Raw genomic sequence first — 19,868 nt, 5'->3', positions numbered from 1 at the left:
CAGCGATGGACAGTGAACTGGGAAATGTTAGCTATGTCTCCTGCCCCAGACTGGAAAGATCCGGTGGTGAAAAAATTGAGGGCCACTGTGACCTTGAGGGCCCCTGGCAGAGGCATCGTCACCTTGCTCTGAGGCTGCAGGTCTGTTCCAAGAGGTGGCAGAGTCTAATACAGCTCAGTATTACTGCATTTGTCCATGGAGACATCGGAGGTTTCCCATACAAAGCATATTTCAAATAAAGTAACCACTTTACAGTTTTAAAAATTTGCAGAATATATATAACATATAGTTCCATTATTTCAAGATCCAAAAAGAATCAATATTTAATAGGATTAAAACATTTTATTGGCAGCATTTAATACTGATAAAAAAATAAAGTTATTTTGAAGAATACCTGTTCCCAATCTTAGTATCCGATCTATAAGTTGATAAACTGCTCCTTTCTTTTTAGAAACTCTGTGTTCTCCAGACCCACCTTTATAAATACAAGCAGAAAATAACACTTACAAAGACGTAAAACAGTGCAGACTGATTCAAGAGTGGTTTCAAATCAAGCTAATAATTTTGTTTATTTTTTTTAAATATGTATAGAATGAAGGGTGAAGTAAAATGATCACTTTTTGGCAATGTGACTCAACAGATTACATTCCTGCCTCTGGTTCAACAAATTATAGTTTCAAGCCTGCACTAGGACTTGAATGCATGAATTAGGCTGACTCTCCAGTACAGTACCAAGGGAGTGCTACATGTGCCATCCCTGGATGAGACATTAAAGAGATCCTGTCTACCTGTCAAATGGATGTTAAGAGTCCCAAGGCTCTATTTTAAGAAGAAGGAGCTCTGCTGTCATAGCAAACATTCCTCCCTTAGTCAACACCACCTAAAATAATGACTGGTTATTCATCTCATTGCTTTATGTGAAACATTACTGGCACAGAATGGTTGCCATGTTTGTCCACATAACAAACGTCAGTTATTTCAAAACTACTTCATCAAATAAAGTGTTTTGAGATGTTTCAATGTGAAAATGCAAGTATTATTTTATCCTTTTTTTCCACAGTCAAGATTGTACAGTCACCGGAGTACAGAAAGATCTAAGTGAACGGCAGGGAATGCAATAGGTCACTGTCAGACCACTGTACTAGAAGCCAGGAAAAATATACAGGTAGGTGAGCAATGTACATGCACGATATATTTGTGGTCACTGCTGCCTGAAGAAAAATAACCATTTTTATAAATATGAAAATTAAAAAAGGAAAGACGACTTCTTGCATTTATATAACACCCCGTCACAGCTCTCAAAAATGTGCCAAAGTGGTACACATACAATTAATTCATTAAAGTGCTGTGGCTGTTGTTATGTAAGCAAACATGGCAGCCATTTTGCACACAGTAAAATCCCACAATCAGCAATGAGATGAATCTGTGATGATGTTGGTGTAGGGATGAATTTTGAGCAGGACACCAAAGAACTCCCTGGTGTTCTTCTTTGAGCAGTACATTGGGATCTTTAACATATACTTGAAGGACCAGAATAGGCAAACAAGGCTTTAGATTTTGGTACATTAACAAATGGTCTTAAAATCAGGAATGCCATGAATCAGGTATGTTGATCTTAGTGCTCTATTCTCCAATTTGAACGTATATTGTTTAAAATTCTGTGCTGGGATTGGGAATAATCTCTCATCCAAAAGTTCAATGGGGTAAATTGTCACCTGCACCACATGGATGGTAATGTGGCAGAGTAGGTCGCCCGCCTGTTACAGAACCCATCCGAATGTCAGTCCATTAATTTCCTCTCCTCCAGATTACTGCACAGTGAAAATTTACCCCACTATTTCTAACAAAGCATATGTCACTCAGTACTGCACTGGAGTGTCTGTCTAGATTATGCACTCGAGTGCTGGAGTAAGGTTTGAACCAAAGTAATAATGTGGCTTTAAAATCAGAAGTGTTTACAATTTTACGATGTTCGTTCACTGCCACCAGAATGCATTTTATTTCTTTTCTGTTTGCCTCCTTTCTTTTTTGCTAATTTTCTTCCCTCCCTCTCCTAAATGTGTGATTCCTTGCTCAGGTTCAGTTTCACAAAAAACTGGTTACACTGTGGTACAAATTCTTCATCTATAAACCTAGACAGTGAGTGTCAGCAAAGTATTTGACCTTGGTAGCTATCACAGACGAACCCAATCTTGTCCACCACCAATGTTTACATATACCTACCTCCAGCAGGTGTCAACTGACCCAGAGGTGCTAGGTCCACTTATAGCATCCCTACTTCTACCTTGACTGTGATCAGCTGACTCAACACAGACCAGGAATCGAATCTGAGACCTTCCTGGTCTGTCAGGCTGAGCTACCAGCTAAATCATTGATGGAGTAGCACAAGAATTCTTCTAAGCTACATATACACACACTTACAATAACATCAATGGCAATAATATCCAGTCACAACATTATTTTTAAAAGCATTTGAGAACAACTTTTAAAGTATTTTATATATACTATAGAGCAACGTATTACATTAAATTGCAGGCAAAACTACCGTAATTTTCCTAATACGAGCTGGCGCTGGGTGCGGTATATTGCCACCAGTTCAGACTCAGAAAAGTTAGGCTTACTTCCTGAATTAGTTTAAGATTTCTTTTGAAAAATATATTGGCCACATGTATGCAACCTACATTACCTGTTGTGTGTCCAATTCTGTATAGCATGTGTCTTGATAAATCAATTGTCCGGTCAATCTGAAAGAGTTGCAAGTCTTCTTCATCTAAGGCAATATCTCCCCAAAATGCAGCTTAAAAACAAAAAGAGCATCAATTCAGATAAATGAACAAAGCTGTGATTAACCAGAAAAATATTAACCAAGTAGAAATAAGGAGTAGTTGAGATGACTAGCATAGATGCATTTAAGGAGAAGCTAGATAAACACATGAGGAAGAGAGGGATATGTTGCTGGGACCAAAGCAAAATACTGCAGCTGCTGGAAATCTGAAATAAAAACAGAAAATGCTGGAAATATTCAGCAGGTCAGGCAGCATCTGTGGAGAGAGAAACAGAGTTAACATTTCAGGTCAATGACCTTTCATCAGAACTGGAAAAAGTTAGAGATATAACTGGTTCTAAGCAGGTGCAGAAGCAGGGAAAGGGGGCAAGGGAGGAAAGAACAAAAGGGAAGGTCTGTGATAGGGTGTGTGGTGTATGTAACCTGTTCCACCTTAAGAGAACTTAAGCCTGTTCCACCTTAAGAGATGTACTACTTTCTCTGGCTGCTGTATACGTAATACCAGTGGTGACCACTGGTATATAAACACTGTGTAATAATATTGTATTTAGTATAGTCCTGACCTCCAACCAGTAAAGACCTGTTGAACTTTAATCTTGTAGTCTGTGTTAGTAATTACAACTAGAACACACAGACTTAACAGTGGCGATGAGTCCGATTCTTACCCTGCGGCAGTTTATATCCACGGAGGCTTCGTCCACAGAACGGACGTCGAAGAGAGGCTTCCACCCTCATCACCCTGCTGGAAGACACGTCGCGCGGCAGACATCGAGAAACCAGAGTGCAGAAGACAACCTGAACTCGAAGCCTCCATCAGCGGCTGTCAGCTATCTTCTTTCTACCTCGGTGGTGGGTAAGCCGAGCAGCGACGCGACCAGAAAGTCGGCCGCGTTGGCTGTACAGACGGGGAGGGAAGACGGAGGAATAAGGGCGGTGAGATCGATCGCGGCCGGAGATAAGGGCCGGGCCGCATTCGGGCTGAAAGGCGCAGCGCGGGGACATCGATCGCGGCTGGTGATAAGGGCCAGGCCGCATTCGGGATAAAAAGGTGCAGCGTCTGGGGCAACTGAAGGCGCGAGAGCCGCGGTGAAGCGGAGACAGCGTCGGGGGACGGGTGAAGACCGCCAAGCGCGGGAAAACCGCCATTTTGTAGGCGGAGGACGAAGACAAGAGCGGGAAGCCGCCATCTTGGATAAAAATAAAAATAAATTAAATTGCAACGATGCCTAAACATGGGAACATTAATACCTTTGATAGCGACATCGAAGATTGGGCCATGTATGTAGAACGCATACAAAATTATTGTAAAGCAAATAAAATCCCAGATGAAGAGAAAGCACTAACATTATTAAACTTAATGGGTGCGAAGACATGCGGGCAATTGAAACACCTTTTATCACCAGATGAACCGGCGGATAAGACGTTCGAGGAGATTGTTACTGTCCTGAAAAATCATCTAAACCCCACGCCGCTGATGCTAGCGGAACAATTTAAATTTTACAGCAGAAGGCAGCTGAAGGATGAAAGCAATGCTGAATATTTAATGGAATTGCGTAAGCTAGCAAAGTACTGTCAGTTTGGAACGAGACTGACAGAGGCGCTACGAGATAAATTTGTGTGTGGTTTATTAAAAGAAGATACACAAAAGTGACTGCTCGAGGAGAATGAGCTGATGCTTGAGCGGTCACTATGGCAGCAGCACACGAAGCCGCAGCGAGAGGCACGGCAGTAATGCAGCTACGGTCACCGGAACTCAGTACAAATAAATTGGGTTTGAGTACTGTAAAATGTTATCATTGTGGAAAGACAACGCACGATCAGAACCAGTGTTGGTTTAAAAACCAAGAATGCAGAACGTGTGGCAGGCTTGGCCACATAGCTAAAGTATGCCGGTCAGGAAAGAAGAACAGCAACAAAAAGTCACCGCAAGGAAAATACATAAAGGTACACAAGGTGACAAAGAACAGTTCAAACGAACAGAAGTCAGATTCAGACGCTAGCAGTAATGAACTGGGTAGCTTAAGAGTACACAACGTTGGTAAGGATGCAGATCTCCAGACAATTTGGGTCACCCTTCAGATAGCAGGAGTCCAAGTAAAGATGGAATTGGACACTGGATCGGCATTGACGGTCATGAATAAGAAAGATTACAAAAGGTTATTCCAACATATTCCCCTACGGGATACGGAGATTATATTGAAAACATACACGGGGCAAAGAGTGTACCCCATCGGAAAGATAGAGGTAAAAGTGGTCCACAAGGGCGAAGAAAGCCAAGTAATGGACTTATATATGCTACCTGAAGGAGGTCCACCACTACTGGGACGGGAGTGGATTAGGAAAATGAATATGGACTGGCACTCCTTGAAGGCACTAACGGTAGATTCCGGGGAAACAGATGTCAAACCTAAACGATTGTCCAAAATATTGGATGATGCTAAAGAGGTGTTCCAGCAGGGACTGGGAACACGGAGAGGAATTACGGCAAACATCAAGATTGATGAACATGCACACCCAAAATTTTTTAAATGCAATACGACCTACTGTAGAAGCGGAACTGGAAGCGCTAGAACGTTCAGGTGTACTGTCTAAGGTAGATTGGAGTGAGTGGGCTACGCCCATTGTTCCCGTTATGAAACGTCCTTCGAGCAACAAGCCAGGAGAACCAGGGAAGGTTCGCATCTGTGGAGATTTCAAAATCACCATTAATCCGGTGCTTCACACGGTGCAGTATCCGCTTCCGCGGATTGAGGATATTTTTGCTTCGTTGTCTGGCGGGAAACACTTCATCAAGATAGACCTGGTGCAGGCGTACTTGCAGATGGAGGTTGAAGAAGAGTCACGCCAGTACCTCACGATCAACACGCATCGAGGTTTGTATCGGTACAATAGGCTGGTTTTTGGAGTGGCATCGGCTCCAGCAATTTGGCAGAGGGCCATGGAGCAGGTATTACAGGGAATTCCAGGCACACAATGTTACCTGGACGATATTCTGATTACAGGTGATGGTGATGAAGAACACCTCGCAAACTTGGAACTGGTGCTCAACAGACTGAAAGAGTATGGACTTAGAGTTAATCGGCAGAAATGTGAGTTCTTCCAGAAGCGGATCTCGTACTGTGGTCATGTCATTGACCGGGAGGGGCTTCATAAGTCTCCTGACAAGATAGAGGCAGTTGTAAAGGCTCCCGCTCCGGATAATGTCTCTCAGTTGAGGTCGTTTCTAGGATTGATTAACTATTACCATAAATTTCTACCAAATCTATCCACGGTACTGCACCCGCTAAACGCTCTTTTACAGAAGGGGGTACCATGGGAATGGAGCGAAAACTGTAAGAAGGCATTTCGCAAAAGCAAAGAATTGATCACCTCAGAGGAAGTGTTGGCTCACTTCAACCCGACACTGCCTGTTCGGTTGGCTTGTGATGCTTCTCCATATGGTATTGGGGCAGTACTCTCACACAAGTTGCCAAATGGCACGGAAAGGCCAGTCGCGTTTGCATCCAGATCATTGACCTCCGCTGAGCGCAATTATGCGCAGATCGATAGGGAGGCTCTCAGCCTTGTATGGGGAGTGAAGAAGTTTAATCATTACCTGCAGGGCCAAAAATTCACACTTCTGACAGACCATCAGCTGTTGGTATCCATTTTTAACCCTAAGAAGGGTGTTTCAGTGATGACAGCACAGCGTCTCCAGAGATGGTCCCTTTTCCTAGGGGCACATCAATATCAAATAGAATTCAAAGGTACGAAGCAGCATGGCAATGCTGATGGGCTGTCACGCCTGCCACTACCTGAAGAAGAAGAAACGACGAAAGTTGACCCTGTTGAGTTATTTCATTCGACCATCATCGAGTGTTTACCAGTCACCAATGCAAGTATTGAAAGAGAAACCAGGAACGACCCGACACTGTCCAAAGTCTACGAGGTGACAGTGAAGGGATGGCCAACACGTGGTGATCCTCTGTTACCGGCATTCTCGGCAAGGCGAGACCAGCTGTCCGTCTGCCATGGTACTTTGATGTACGGGACAAGAGTGATTATTCCTCCCAAGTTAAGGGAAAGAGTTCTAAAAGAACTGCATGAAGGTCATCTGGGGGGAGTTAAGATGAAAAGTCTTGCTAGGGCTTATGTATGGTGGCCGGGTATTGACCAACAGATAGAGGAGTTGACGAAAAGCTGCGCTGGGTGCCAAAAAGTGCAAAATGCACCTCCGATCGCACCACTACACCCATGGGAATAGCCTTCAGCCCCATGGCAACGCGTACATATTGACTTTGCTGGTCCATTCATGGACTCCATGTTCCTAATTGCGGTGGACGCACATTCCAAATGGCCAGAAGTGATCAAGATGAATACCACTACTTCAGAAAAGACAATTGCGGTGTTAAGAACAATATTCGCAAGGAACGGATTGCCAGAACAGATCTGTTTGGACAACGGACCACAGTTCGTGTCGGAAGAATTCCAAAAATTCTTAAAGAAGAATGGGGTGAAACATTATACCTCTGCCCCATATCATCCGGCGACAAACGGGTTGGCCGAGAGATTTGTCCAAACATTCAAAAAGGCAATAAAGGCCATGAACGATGATCAGATTCGGCTACAGCACAAGGTGGACAATTTCCTAATGGCATATCGAAACGCCGCTCATGCAGTGACTAACCAAAGTCCTGCCATGATGTTTTATAACAGGAGGTTGCGGTCCAGGTTGGACTTGTTAAAACCAAATGTGCGGAGAGAAGTGGAAAACAAACAGTTCCGGCATATTAATAACAAGACCACTCGAAGTTTCGACGTAGGACAACCAGTGTTGGCAAGGGGCTATGGAAACGAAAAATGGCAGTCCGGAACAATTCGGGCCAGACAAGGACCTCTGATGTACACAGTAGATATTGGTAACAATGTGATAAGGCGTCATGCGGATCAACTGGTAGAATCGAGAGCAAGGGTCGAACCCATGGTTGCGACAGAGACAACTGTGGAAGACGTTAATGAACCTGAAGCATCTACCTCGGCAGGGAATGTACCTGATGATGATAACACCCAATGCATGGGAGACCAACTAGAGGAGTCACCTCAGCAACAGGAATCAGAGACCACTGAAAGGCGTTATCCAAACCGAATCAGAAGGCCTCCTGAGAGACTGAACCTTTGAACTGTTTATACCTGAAGTTATATATGTTATGTTATGTTAAATGGGGATATGACTTAAGCTAAAAAGGGAGGGTTGTGGTGTATGTAACCTGTTCCACCTTAAGAGAACTTAAGCCTGTTCCACCTTAAGAGATGTACTACTTTCTCTGGCTGCTGTATACGTAATACCGGTGGTGACCACCGGTATATAAGCACTGTGTAGTAATATTGTATTTAGTATAGTCCTGACCTCCAACCAGTAAAGACCTGTTGAACTTTAATCTTGTAGTCTGTGTTAGTAATTACAACTAGAACACACAGGCCTAGAATTTCGCTATCGCCGCGCCAGGTGTTTAGCGCCCGAAATTTAGCGCTCGCCCGGATTCCCGTAGCGCCCGCCTGAAATTCAGTTGCAGCGCCCCAAGAGGGAGGCGGGCGCTATTGCAGGGTTTGGCCGCCTCACTTGGGGCGCTGAAAGTCAGTTTCATGCGTCCAGCTGCCGCTGCGCCACCCGATGCGGTGCGGCAGGCTGGGGTACTGCAGGCCTCCTCCTTCTCTTAAGGAGGAGCTGCCTGCAGCCGTGAGATCGCCGCTGGATTCCCCCGGCAAATGAGCCCGGCACCACGGAGAAGTGCCGGGCTCGCGGGGGTCAGACACCAATGCCGCGGGGGGGTGGTGTGGGAGTCCGGGGAGGAAGGAGCGGCTAAGCGGCCGCCGGTAAAGCGGACGGCCGCACCTCCACCTTTACGCCCCGGCCTCTCGGAGCTGCAAGGCCCCGTTTTACAAACGCTCCTTGCGCCCGCTACGGGTGAGGCGGCGGCAAGTGAATTTGGGCGTTGGGCCGGCATCGCGTTGAAACCGGGGCGCTGCGCACACCGATGACGTCATCGGTGCCGGCGCAGCGCTACCGGCTAACGCCACCATTTGCGCTACACTGAATTCCGGGCTACCAACAGCGCCGGCGCTAAAGACCTCTTTAGGCGCTAAGTGGGCGCTAACACCACTGAATTTCTAGGCCACAGACTTAACAGGGTGGAAGGTAGGAGAGATTAAAAGACAAAAGTGACAATGGCACGAGGCAAAAGGAGATGGTAATGGAACAAAAGATGGGTCTGGAAGAGGTGTAAATGGGAACAGCAAAATCATCAACAGCTGCCATTCAAAAGAATGGGGGCAGAGGTTATGATCTAAAATTGTTGAACTCAATGTTGAATCCGGAAGGCTGTAAAGTACCTAATCGAAATATGAGGTACTGTTCCTCGAGCTTACGTTGAGCTTCACTGGAACTATGTAGGAGGCCGAGGAAAAAGAGGTCAGCATGGGAGTAGAGTGGAGAATTAAAGTGACAGGTGACCAGAAGCTCGGGGTCAAGCTTGCAGACTGAATGGAGGTGTTCCACAAAGCGGTCACCCAATCTGTGTTTGGTCTTCCCAATGTAGAAGAGACCGCATCGTGAGCAGCGAATACAGTATACTAAATGAAAAAGTACAAGTAAATCGCTGTTTCACCTGGAAGGGGTGTTTGGGGCTCTGGACAGTGGGAAGGGAAGAGGTAAAAGGGCAGGTGTTGCATCACCTGCGCTTGCATGGGAAGGTGATTGAAGAGTGGACCAGGGTGTCGCAGAGGGAGCGGTCCCTTCAGAATGCTGAAAGGGGAGGGAAGGGGAAGATGTGTTTGGTGGTGGGATCATGCTGGAGGTGGTGGAAATGGAGGAGGATAATCCGTTGAATGTGGAGGCTGGTAGGGTGGAAGGTGAGGACAAGGGGAACCCTATCGTGGTTCTGGGAGAGAGTGGAAGGGGTGAAGGGAGAAGTGCGGGAAATGGAACGGACACGGTCAAGGGCCCCATCAACTATGGTGGAGGGGAATCCTCATTTGAGGAAAAAGGAAGACATATCGGAAGCACTAGTGTGGAAGGTGGCATCGTCAGAACAGATGCGACGGAGAAACTGGGAGGATGGAATAGAGTCCTTACAGGAAGCGGGATGGGAGGAAGTGTAGTCAAGTTATCTGTGGGAGTCAGTGGGCTTTTCTTGAATATTGGTCGATAGCCTATCCCCAGAAATGGAGACAGAGAAGTCGAGGAAGGGAAGGGATGAGTCACAGATGGACCATGTGAAGGCAAGGGAAGGGTGGAAATTGGAAGCAAAGTGAATTAAATTGTCCCGTTCAAAGTGAGAGCAGGTAACGGCACCGATGCAGTCATCAATGTACCGTAATAAAAGGTGAGGGAGGTTATGTGGCTAGGGTTTAGATGAAGAAGAGTGGGAGGAGCATAAACACCGGCATGGACCTGTTGGTCCGAATGGCCGGTTTCTGTGCTGTAAATATTATGCAAATAGGTAGCACGTAGAGGTTAATACATTTGCTCCTGATTAGCGTGTCCAGAACCTCAAGGTTATTTCCTCCATTTTTTCCCCTTCTGTCCTGAAGGCATTGGATCACACTAGGGTAAGATTCTATGAGCAGTACGTCAGGCAATTGGAATCCTTCATGTGTGAGCCTGTCAGTAGGCTATTCAACCATAGAAGGCATGAGGCCAGCCTAATCCTGTCCTCAACCATCAAGTTCTGAGAATCCTCACGTCTCATTCCATTAGTATCTGCTGTAATTATAAGTAGATTAATATTTGTAATTTAATATCTTCTGATGCATGTTTCTGATGTTCAAGTACAGCTAGAAAGCGTGGAAATAACTACATCTTAACTTGTGATATTCAGTAACTTCTGTCACAGATTACTGCCCTCTCTAATAGTATTTTTGGTTTGTATGTGTCAAAAATTGTCAGTTATTCCTAAAGAATAGCTGGTTATTTTTGACATGTATGGTCAAATCTGTTAATGTTTGCTCTAACTCCAAGCCACCACGTGCCAACAAAGGGTTCAACCCCTTTCCCCATCTCAGGATCTGGTATTCTGCCATTTCCCCATGGCAGCAGTGCTGCTGCTCTGTCTCAACCTTTCTTCATGACCCTCCTTCCTTGCATGTCACCACCTCAAAGTTCCTCCTTCCTTCCAGATGATGGTCAACTTTAAACAATCCCCACTCCTTCCTTACCCAGCTCAAGCCCCCCATTTGCTTTTAGTTTTCCACTGGAGCTCCTGCTCCCTTCATCTCACATCAAGACATGAAGCAGAGTGGTTCTGGAATCCCAATCACGACTGAAAACCATTGTCTTCAGAAATGCCAGAATGTTCCCTCTTTGCATGATGAAAATTAGTCCTTAAAGAGCAGGGGTCAAGTAGTTGAGGCAACAGAATGGGCAACCAATGGTATTGAGATGGGTGACATCTTCATAAAAGGAGGCTTAAATCTGATACTGGGAAGTAATGAGGGTAACAAGATTTGAGAAAGGAATCTCAGGGTGGAGGAGGTGATTTGTAAAGAATGAAGGCAGGGGAGTATTTCAGAAGCATAATGGATTAAATTTCTTGTGACGCAAAAAAGATGGGGAGGGAATTTCAGAGACATCAAGAATGATGGGGAAATGAGGAAAGAGGAGAAAATACTGCAGTCGAGATCAATTAGGGTCTGCTGTTCTGTTGTCATTAATATTGAAGAATTCACTTTTTGAGAAGCAATCTGTAAAACTTGCATTTTTTCAGTAAGTTTTCCTCATGTGCTTTACAATTAGAATGATTAGAATTGGAAGACAAGAATTGTTGTGGCACTCTGACAGCTACAGGCACTTTTATATTTAATGTGTGTCAAATACATTTGCTTTCAAGCTTTGATCATCCTGAAAGGTCAAAGCCAAGTGCATCTTCCAATGAACCTGAAAATAGCCATAGATAGCAGGGTGATAATAACCTTACTTACACAGAAGTGACAATCTTTTCTCCAGTATGCTGCTTGTTAGCTTTCTTTCTAATTTCATTGACTGAATAACAGAGCAGTAGTGTGGCTGCAAAATTAGCATCGACCCTAGTGCTGTATCAAAGCTCCATGTGGGGGAACACCTGGCCAGCTCTGCTCATAATATAATTAGGTTTAATCTTATTGGCTAATCCAAGGCTGCAGCTGGTCTCAGATTTTAAGAGGACTAACTTTACAAAAATGGCTGAAGATCTGGCAAAAGTTGACTGGGAACCCTAACTAGATAGGCAAACAAGTACTGAGGACAAATGGGGTCTATTTAAAACCACTCAAACAGAATGAAGCCATGGCAAAACAAAAGCATTATGGTTGACAAGGAATGCACAGAGTCAAATCAGATTGAAACAGAAGGCAGTCTACACACTTAAGTAATTTAACTGACAGGAGAGCAGGGAAAAGTACTGCATGCAATTGAGGGAGGCAGAAACAGCCATAACAGTAGTCAAGAGATCCCTGAAAAAGAAGATGGTGCGCAATTGTGGCAATAAGAGCAAAACCATTTTCAGCTACGTCAGAAGACCATTAAGGACCATATAGGGCCACTAAAAGATATTGTAGGACAGATACAATCTGATTCTCTCTGTAGGTTTGCTGCAGATGAATAACTCAAAGCCAAAAATAATACAATTCACAAGAACAGACTTTTGGGCAGATATGTAAATGAGATCAAAAATAACAAGCTAAAATATGTTTAATGCAACGTTGTAAACGTACAAAGATACATCCCTAATGTTAGCCCGCGTGTCTTTAAAAATATTTGATTGTAACTGGTATTATACCTTATACCATTCATGTGGCCTCCCACCCATGGAACATCACAACAGCTGGATCTACTCTCAGCACGCATCCCCACCAGCAGCTCCTTGCTTGATACACTGAAATCCCCTCAACTGCAACTTGTGTGAAACAGTGTGGGCTCAAATAACATATTAAAGTTTTACAGCTTGTCATAGAGCTACTGAAAACTTTTACTTCCATGACTAAAGTTCAAAAGAAAAATGCAATCCTTAACTGAAAGTCAGCACCATATTTAACTAAAATTTATACACTGTAAATGGCAGTATTGAATGCAATATCACATTTCATAGCACAATTCCATTAAATGCCATTGTTTGGGAGGAACAGATTGATGATGTGTAATAGACTGTAGTTAATGGATTTTGGCACATCATTTTTTTTTTTTTTTAAGAAAGAACCCCCATCCCATATAGCAAATTTTAAGAACTAAGGGAATTATTTTTTGAAAATTAGGTGCTTTTTAAAATCCTAAAAAAAACAAATGGATCCTTGCACAATGGCAAGATGTTTTTTAATGGGTCTTTTTTAATGGGTCTTATCAATGAAGATAATTGGAACTCACTTTGCAACCTCCACGTATGGGAAAATGACATTGTTGAGTGCAATAAGCACTCAAAATTACTTTCCGATTTTAGCCTACATGAGCCCTACCTCCACTTCCTAGCATCTCCAATCAAAGGGCAGGCTGAAATGAATAAAATATTCTTGTATAAGCAGAGAATTTGCAGCCAGCGCAGAAGGTAACATTTTGGGCACCGCAACCAAATTCAGTCAGTAGCTCACATCATTTTATTATTTATATAGTTTGTGTAAATTGTCAGAGAACTGATGATGAAAATATTGGGGGAGATTTTCCTCTTCAGTGCCAGGGGATAGAGGTCTGTGAGGGTATCAAATTCAGGCAAAAATATCCCCAACCCTCCCCACTTTATAATGGAGGGTATCAGCAGCAGCTTTTGCCCAAATTTGTAATAAGTGCTTCCACCTCATCAAATTCTTAGGCCATGTTTTTCCCTACCTGGACGGGTCCATGGCAGGCGATGTTGGTGGTGGATCCCGGCCTCCGACATGATTTTCCCTTGATTGGGCTTGTTAAGCCCGCCCAGCGAGATTCCCGGCCAATTCAAGGAAGCGGGTCTGATGATGTCACTTGATGTTGTGTCATCAGCCAGTTTCCTTAAAGGGACCATGCGCAAATTTAGTTGACATTTGTGCTGTCAGTGTTCTACAGCATTGAGGTGCTGCAAACACTGACAAACACTGCACAGAGGTGCACGACTGCACCCAGGCTCTCCCATGACTCCCTCCATATGCTTATGGAGAGAGTCACAGCACGCAGGGAGGTTCTCTTCCCTTCCAATGGGCGAAAGAGACCGCCCCAGGAGATCAACGCAGCCTTGTTGCACATTACACAGGAGGGCACAAGCAGGGATGTCATCAGGAGGACCAGGCTGCAGTGGCACAAGCCTTTCAATGATGTCAGTAGATCATGAAACATTACTGGAAAGCCACACTCAACCTCATTCTGCTGTGCCTCTCATCACATCTCCATCACTCTGCCTTCCCTACCCTACTCTTGCACATCCTTACTCACACCAACTTACCTTGCACCTCCACTCATCCCTCTCTATCTACATTATCACTTCCCCATTTCACTAGCCACGCCTCACACTCACCCTTATCCTAGTGTAATCACACCAACTAACACACAAGGGTAGGCACTTGTGTGTTTTAGCCAATGTTCATGTGAAGTTTCTGTTAACGTGCTGTCAAACTTTGAAATCTTTATTTTCAACACTTTGCATTCTTGGACAGATTTGTGTGCACCTTTGGAAGTGGCTTAGTGAGTTGCAGTGAATGGCGAGACATAACTGTAACCTCTGCAATGCTGATGAGTGTGAAAGAAATGGCTTGGGCATTGTAGGGATGCTTTATGGTGTTGGTGTGGGGTGGTGCCAACCTGGCGCATCATGTGGCAGCCAGGGTGTGCAGCGTCAAGTGAAGCAAATCTGGCTATGGCGAGGCCAACCCTGGCAGCAATGTGGTCGGGTGCTGATGCTCTGTGCAGTATCAGTTGATTGCAGAGAAGGTTGGTGTTGTTGTCGGTGCTGCTGGTGTGCTTGGTGCTGTTGGTGTTGGGGCTGATCGTGGTAGAATTCCGAGGACCATGGTGAGAGAGTATAAGGGCACTGATGCTGAGGGAATAGATGGCAGTTGAAGTAGCCATAACAGAAGCGATGTCAATGGTGAGGGAGGTAATGAGGTCAGACTGGATGAAGACTTGCAGCATTCTGAATCTATAGTGGAAATAAAGTTTAGAGAAGCTAGTGGTTAAGGGAACATTTCTCAATCAGCTGGGAGCTTTGACTTAACATTTGAGGCCGTCAACTCATCAGCTGAAATAATGGCCACTGATCTCCTGCCTCAGCTTCACAGACAAGGTCTAGGCACAATGGGTGACCTGTCACATTCAAAAAGCTGGGAAAAAAGCATTGTTAAGTGGCTGTAAACAAGCCACTAATGATTTTAATTGCCCTCCCAACCGCTGCCTGTTGGGTCTGCTCAGCGCTGGCAGACCTGACATCGGGAAAGTCTAGTGTGCGTGTTTTAAATTAAAAATTTAACAGCTGACCCGCCACCCCATCCCGTCCGCTGAGCGCCGGCAAAATTCCGGCCTTTGATTTAGGTTATAGCACAATCAAAGGTTCGGAACACATTACAGAAATGTACACCCACCAAAAATACTTGTAGCCTGATAGGCACATAACCATCAAAGCCACAACTTTCTATTAGTGCTACAGTTAGCCAACACATGGCTCAAGTTACGTAGTCAACTGGATAGTATCAGTTCATATTTCACTTATCTCATTTGTTTTTTTGTGAAGTTGCTGGACACAAAGTGGCTGCCACATTTCCCTGCATAACAATAGTGTCTACACTTCAAAATAAAGTAATTAATTGCCTGTGAAGCACTTTGGGGCATCCTGAAGACATGAAAGGCACTAAATAAATGAAAATCTCTTTTTCTTCACTCACTGACTAAAGGTGATGACTTGAGTTAGCAATACTAAACAATGATGCCTCAATTGCACCAACTAGCTCTCACTTACCTTGGTCACTAGCACTCATTGGTCAGAATTTTCCAGGTGTCAGCGGGCGGTGGCAGGTCAGATGGGAAAGTTTTTTTTTGATAGTGGGTCAGGAACCTGGGATCGTGAGGACTGGGGATGGAGGCAGGATGGAGGTCGGGGCTGAGATTCGGGGGGGGGGGGGGGGTTGCTGAAGGCTTCCTTGAGAGGCTGGGGTAACATTCCTGCTCTTCTTGGCCCACAAGGAGAGCTAAACCAGCCACTCAGCACTGACTGACGTCACCTCTCCCTCATTTAAATCTGCAGGGCCATCGATCTTACCAGCAGCGATGCCAGGCCTTGGAAAATGGCGGATGGTGCGGGACTCACCACCAGCTGGTGAAAGAGCGGCAGCCGCCCTCTTTATGCTACTTTTTGCTAGTAACGGGCGGTGTTAAGCCCCCGAATTTTTAGCCCAACGAGTTCAAGGTCAAACCCATTTATCTGTGAGCAGATAGAGGCGCTTCACAATGCATGTCATGACACTGTAATGCATTTTGACTTTGAGCGTTGTACTGACCACAGGTATTATACTGGATTCAGTACATAAATGTTACTGTATCAATCAGCCTACTGAGTGATAAACACTGGAGGTTGAGTAACCAAATCAGAATGCAGCTCAGCCCTCTGCATTTAGATTTTCATGCAAAGTTTGTTGTCAAAATGTTTGTATAAAATTGAAGTGAATTTCAGCTCCACACTTTAGTGGCACCTTTTCTTTTGAAGGTTCTTCATATGGCAGAAGTTGTTCAGACTGCTGGCAAACCTTAAGAGACTAGATTAACAGCAAGGGTTGTTCATATTTATTGCCCCCTTCCCCCCATTTCCATTATAGCCTCAGCAACAACAAAAACATCCACAGTACAGTGTTGAAACTTGGAAGAAAAAGGAGAAAAGTTAAGCTTCCTGCACAACTATGCAAAAGTCAATAATGAAAATGAATAATGAGCCTTGTTCTTTTGTCAAACTGCGTTGATGCTAAATCATAAAATGGTTACTACACAGGGGGCCATTTGGCCTGTCGAGTCTGTGCAAGAGCAAGAGCACTTCAGCTAGTCCCACTCCTCCACCCTTTCTCCGTAGCCCTGCAATTTTTTTTCCTTCAGGTGCTTATCTAAATCCCTTTTGAAAGCCACAACTGAATCTGCCTCCACCACCCTTTCAGGCCGTGCATTTCAGTTCCTAACCACTCGCTGCGTAAAAAAGTTTTTCCTCATGTCACCTTTGGTTCTTTTGCCAATCAGCTGAAATCTGTGTCCTCTGGTTCTTGACCCTTCCGCCAATGGGAACAGTTTCTCTCTATCTACTCTGTCTAGACCCCTCATGATTTTAAACACCTCAAGCAAATCTCCCTGCAAACTTCTCTGCTCCAAGGAGAACAACCCCAGCTTCTCCAGTCTATTCACCTAACTGAAGTCCCTCATCCCTGGAGCCATTCTCGGAAATCTTTTCTGCACCCCCTCAAAGGCCTTCACATCCTTCCTAAAGTGTGGTGCACAGAATTGGACACAATACTCCAGTTGAGGCTGAACCAGTGTTTTATAAAGGTTCGTCATAACTTCCTTGTTTTTGTACTCTATGCTTCTATTTATAAAGCCCAGGGTCCCATATGCTTTTTTAACCGCTTTCTCAATGATTTGTGCACATATATGCTCAGGTTTCCCTGTTCATGCACCCCTTTAGAATTGTACCCTATAATTTATATTGCCTCTCCTCGTTCTTCCTACTAAAATGTATCATTTTGCACTTTTCTGCGTTAAATTTCATCTGCCATGTGTCCGCCCATTCCACCAGCCTGTCTATGTCCTCTTAAAGTCTATCACTATCCTTCTCACTGTTCACTGTACTTCAAAGTTTTGTGTCATCATTCAGACTTAATTGGTTTGCTTGAGGTCAGGTGTTCAAACTATTGGATCAAATCCAACATGGTGAGTGAGGTCAGTTATTTCTCACATCACCATGTTAATGGTAAATTGCTAGGAAAATGTAACCTCTAGTCAAATGCAGTATCAGAGAGGTTTCAAGCACCCATTTACATTATCCTAACTGTTTATTCAAACTGGCTTGAAAACCAAACTGGAGAGTTAAATTCATATTTTATTCTGATCCATTGGCTGTGGGACTATGCAGCTGTCTATAGTCTGCTGCTTTTTGTGTTTAGCATGAAGGTAGCCTGTGTTGTGACTTCATTAGGTTGGTGACTTTAGATAGTCATGGTACTGCTACTGGTATGCTATTCTACACTCCCTGTTGAACCAAGATCGGTCTCCTGGCTTGATGTGATGGCAGTGTGAGGGATTTGTCAGGCCATGTGGTTACAAATTATGGTGGATGCACAATTTGGGCTGCTAGAACTGTCCTTAGTCTGTCCCTCTTAGCACAGTGGTAGTGCCATTACATGATGGAGGGTGTCCTCACTGTGAAGCAAAGATTTTGCCTACACAAGGACTGCGCAGTTGTCACTCCTGCCAATGGCATTTGGCACTGATGTGTCTGTAACAGGTAGGTTGGTGAGGATCAGGTCAAGTTGGTCACTCCCTCACGTTGGTACCTTCACTGACTGACACACCCAAGTCTGGCAGCTATGTCCTTCAGGACTCGACCAGCTTGGTCAGTGGTGGCACTACCAAGTCACTCTTGGTAGTGGAGATTGAAGACTCCATCCAGAGTCCCCTTGCTTCCCTCAGTGCTTCCTCCAAGTGTTGTTCAAAATTGAGGAGTGCTGATCTGATAGCTATGGAGAAGCTATAAGTGATAATTAGCAGGAGGTTTCCTCAGCTTTGCTTGAACAAACCATAAGGCTTTCTGGAGTACACGGTCAATGTTAGTCTGTGGGGCAGGTCTCCTAATTTGGGCACCAGTCCCCAGATGTTGGTAAAGAGGGCTTTACAGGGTCATCTGGGCTGGAATTGCTAGAATCTTGTCTTAATGCCTGGGTTGTTGCCAATAGGTCCATTGGATATTTCTCTTAGAATTATACCCTGTAGTGACTGTATACAAATAAGTGGCTTGCTAGGTCACTTTAGAGGGCACTGGATCAGCTGGGCACAGACCCAGGAAAATCTCTCATTAAGATATTGTGGAACTGCAGTCACATGTAGAGCAGACTGGGCACGTCCCTTCCCTGAACCAGTTGGGTTTTTATGAGTATCGGGCAGCTTTTCTGGTGGTCAGTTTTCCAGGTACTGTCCCATAAATTTATTGAATTTAATTTCACAGTTCACCATGGCAGGATTTAAAATCATAACCTCAGGGTTGCTTGTCCAGTACTGTAGCCACTTCCCTATCCTCCTCATCCCATACTGATAGAGCTCTGTGTTTAGTTCCTCCGGAATAGTTCAAATCCACTAAAAACATAGCAATTATTTATTTTGAACAGGAACACTCACCAGTCTGGATTTTCCAGTAGAATGCATACGAAGCATTCTTCCAAGCTGCTGACTCTGTCCCCTGGATTCTGGGATTTCCTCCAGATGTATTGGGAGGGGATCAGAGAACACATACACCAAAATATGGCTTGGTGTATTCAAAGACGATGCAAATGTTATATATCATACACCATGATGATGTTACACCCCAACATACAAGGGCTATCTCTGTTAGCACCTTGCATAAAGCTATGCTACCAGCAGTGGAGGGAGCATTCACGAGGGGCTGGAGAGCCTATGCAACTGATCACGAGCCAAGGTGCCTGCTAAAAAAAAACATTTGCAAACATTTTTCAGCCTAGCCCAGGAGGTCGCACTACACGGCAGCAAGTCTCAGAGTACATCCAACAGCCCCACCCCCAATGCCCACCCGCACCTCCACTTCAGGCACAGTCCCCAGCAGAGGCAAGGGAGTCTGCAAAAATGCATCAAATGACTCTTACACTAGAAAATCAATTGGGGTAAGAGGTGCATCCTTGCAAGGAGTCCTGCCCCTCCCCACTTCTGCCAGTGTAATGCTCAAATGGAAAATCTAGGCTAGTGTGTTTATGATCACAAAAAACAGGAGACTGATCACACAGTTTTCAATTTATTTACTTTTGGTTTTCAATTTATTAGTTTCCTGTGCAGACTATAAACAACTATTATTACATTTATGTTTGTTCTGGAGTTCAGTTCAGAGCCGTTTTATTTTTGCCATAATGATCATTAATGTAC

The 19,868-nt window shown here is 44.5% G+C and overlaps 1 protein-coding gene across 2 annotated transcripts in view; it reads right to left on the bottom strand.

Moving 5' to 3' along the window:
• The window catches only part of tll1 (tolloid-like 1), a 414,199-nt gene that overhangs the window by 213,198 nt on the left and 181,133 nt on the right, over positions 1–19,868 (bottom strand). For both annotated transcript variants that reach the window (XM_085962033.1, XM_085962042.1), the window contains 2 exons: positions 2,687–2,797; positions 395–475 (listed from right to left, as the gene is read on the bottom strand). In XM_085962033.1, the coding sequence (XP_085818159.1) occupies positions 395–475; positions 2,687–2,797 (192 nt within the window). The remainder of the gene's footprint in view (positions 1–394; positions 476–2,686; positions 2,798–19,868) is intronic.

The sequence above is a fragment of the Somniosus microcephalus genome, chromosome 2 (assembly GCF_052327205.1).
Source record: "Somniosus microcephalus isolate GS21.2 chromosome 2, FLI_Smic_1.0, whole genome shotgun sequence".
NCBI classification, from domain to species: domain Eukaryota; kingdom Metazoa; phylum Chordata; class Chondrichthyes; order Squaliformes; family Somniosidae; genus Somniosus; species Somniosus microcephalus.
This window is presented reverse-complemented; position numbering and strand designations above follow the sequence as displayed.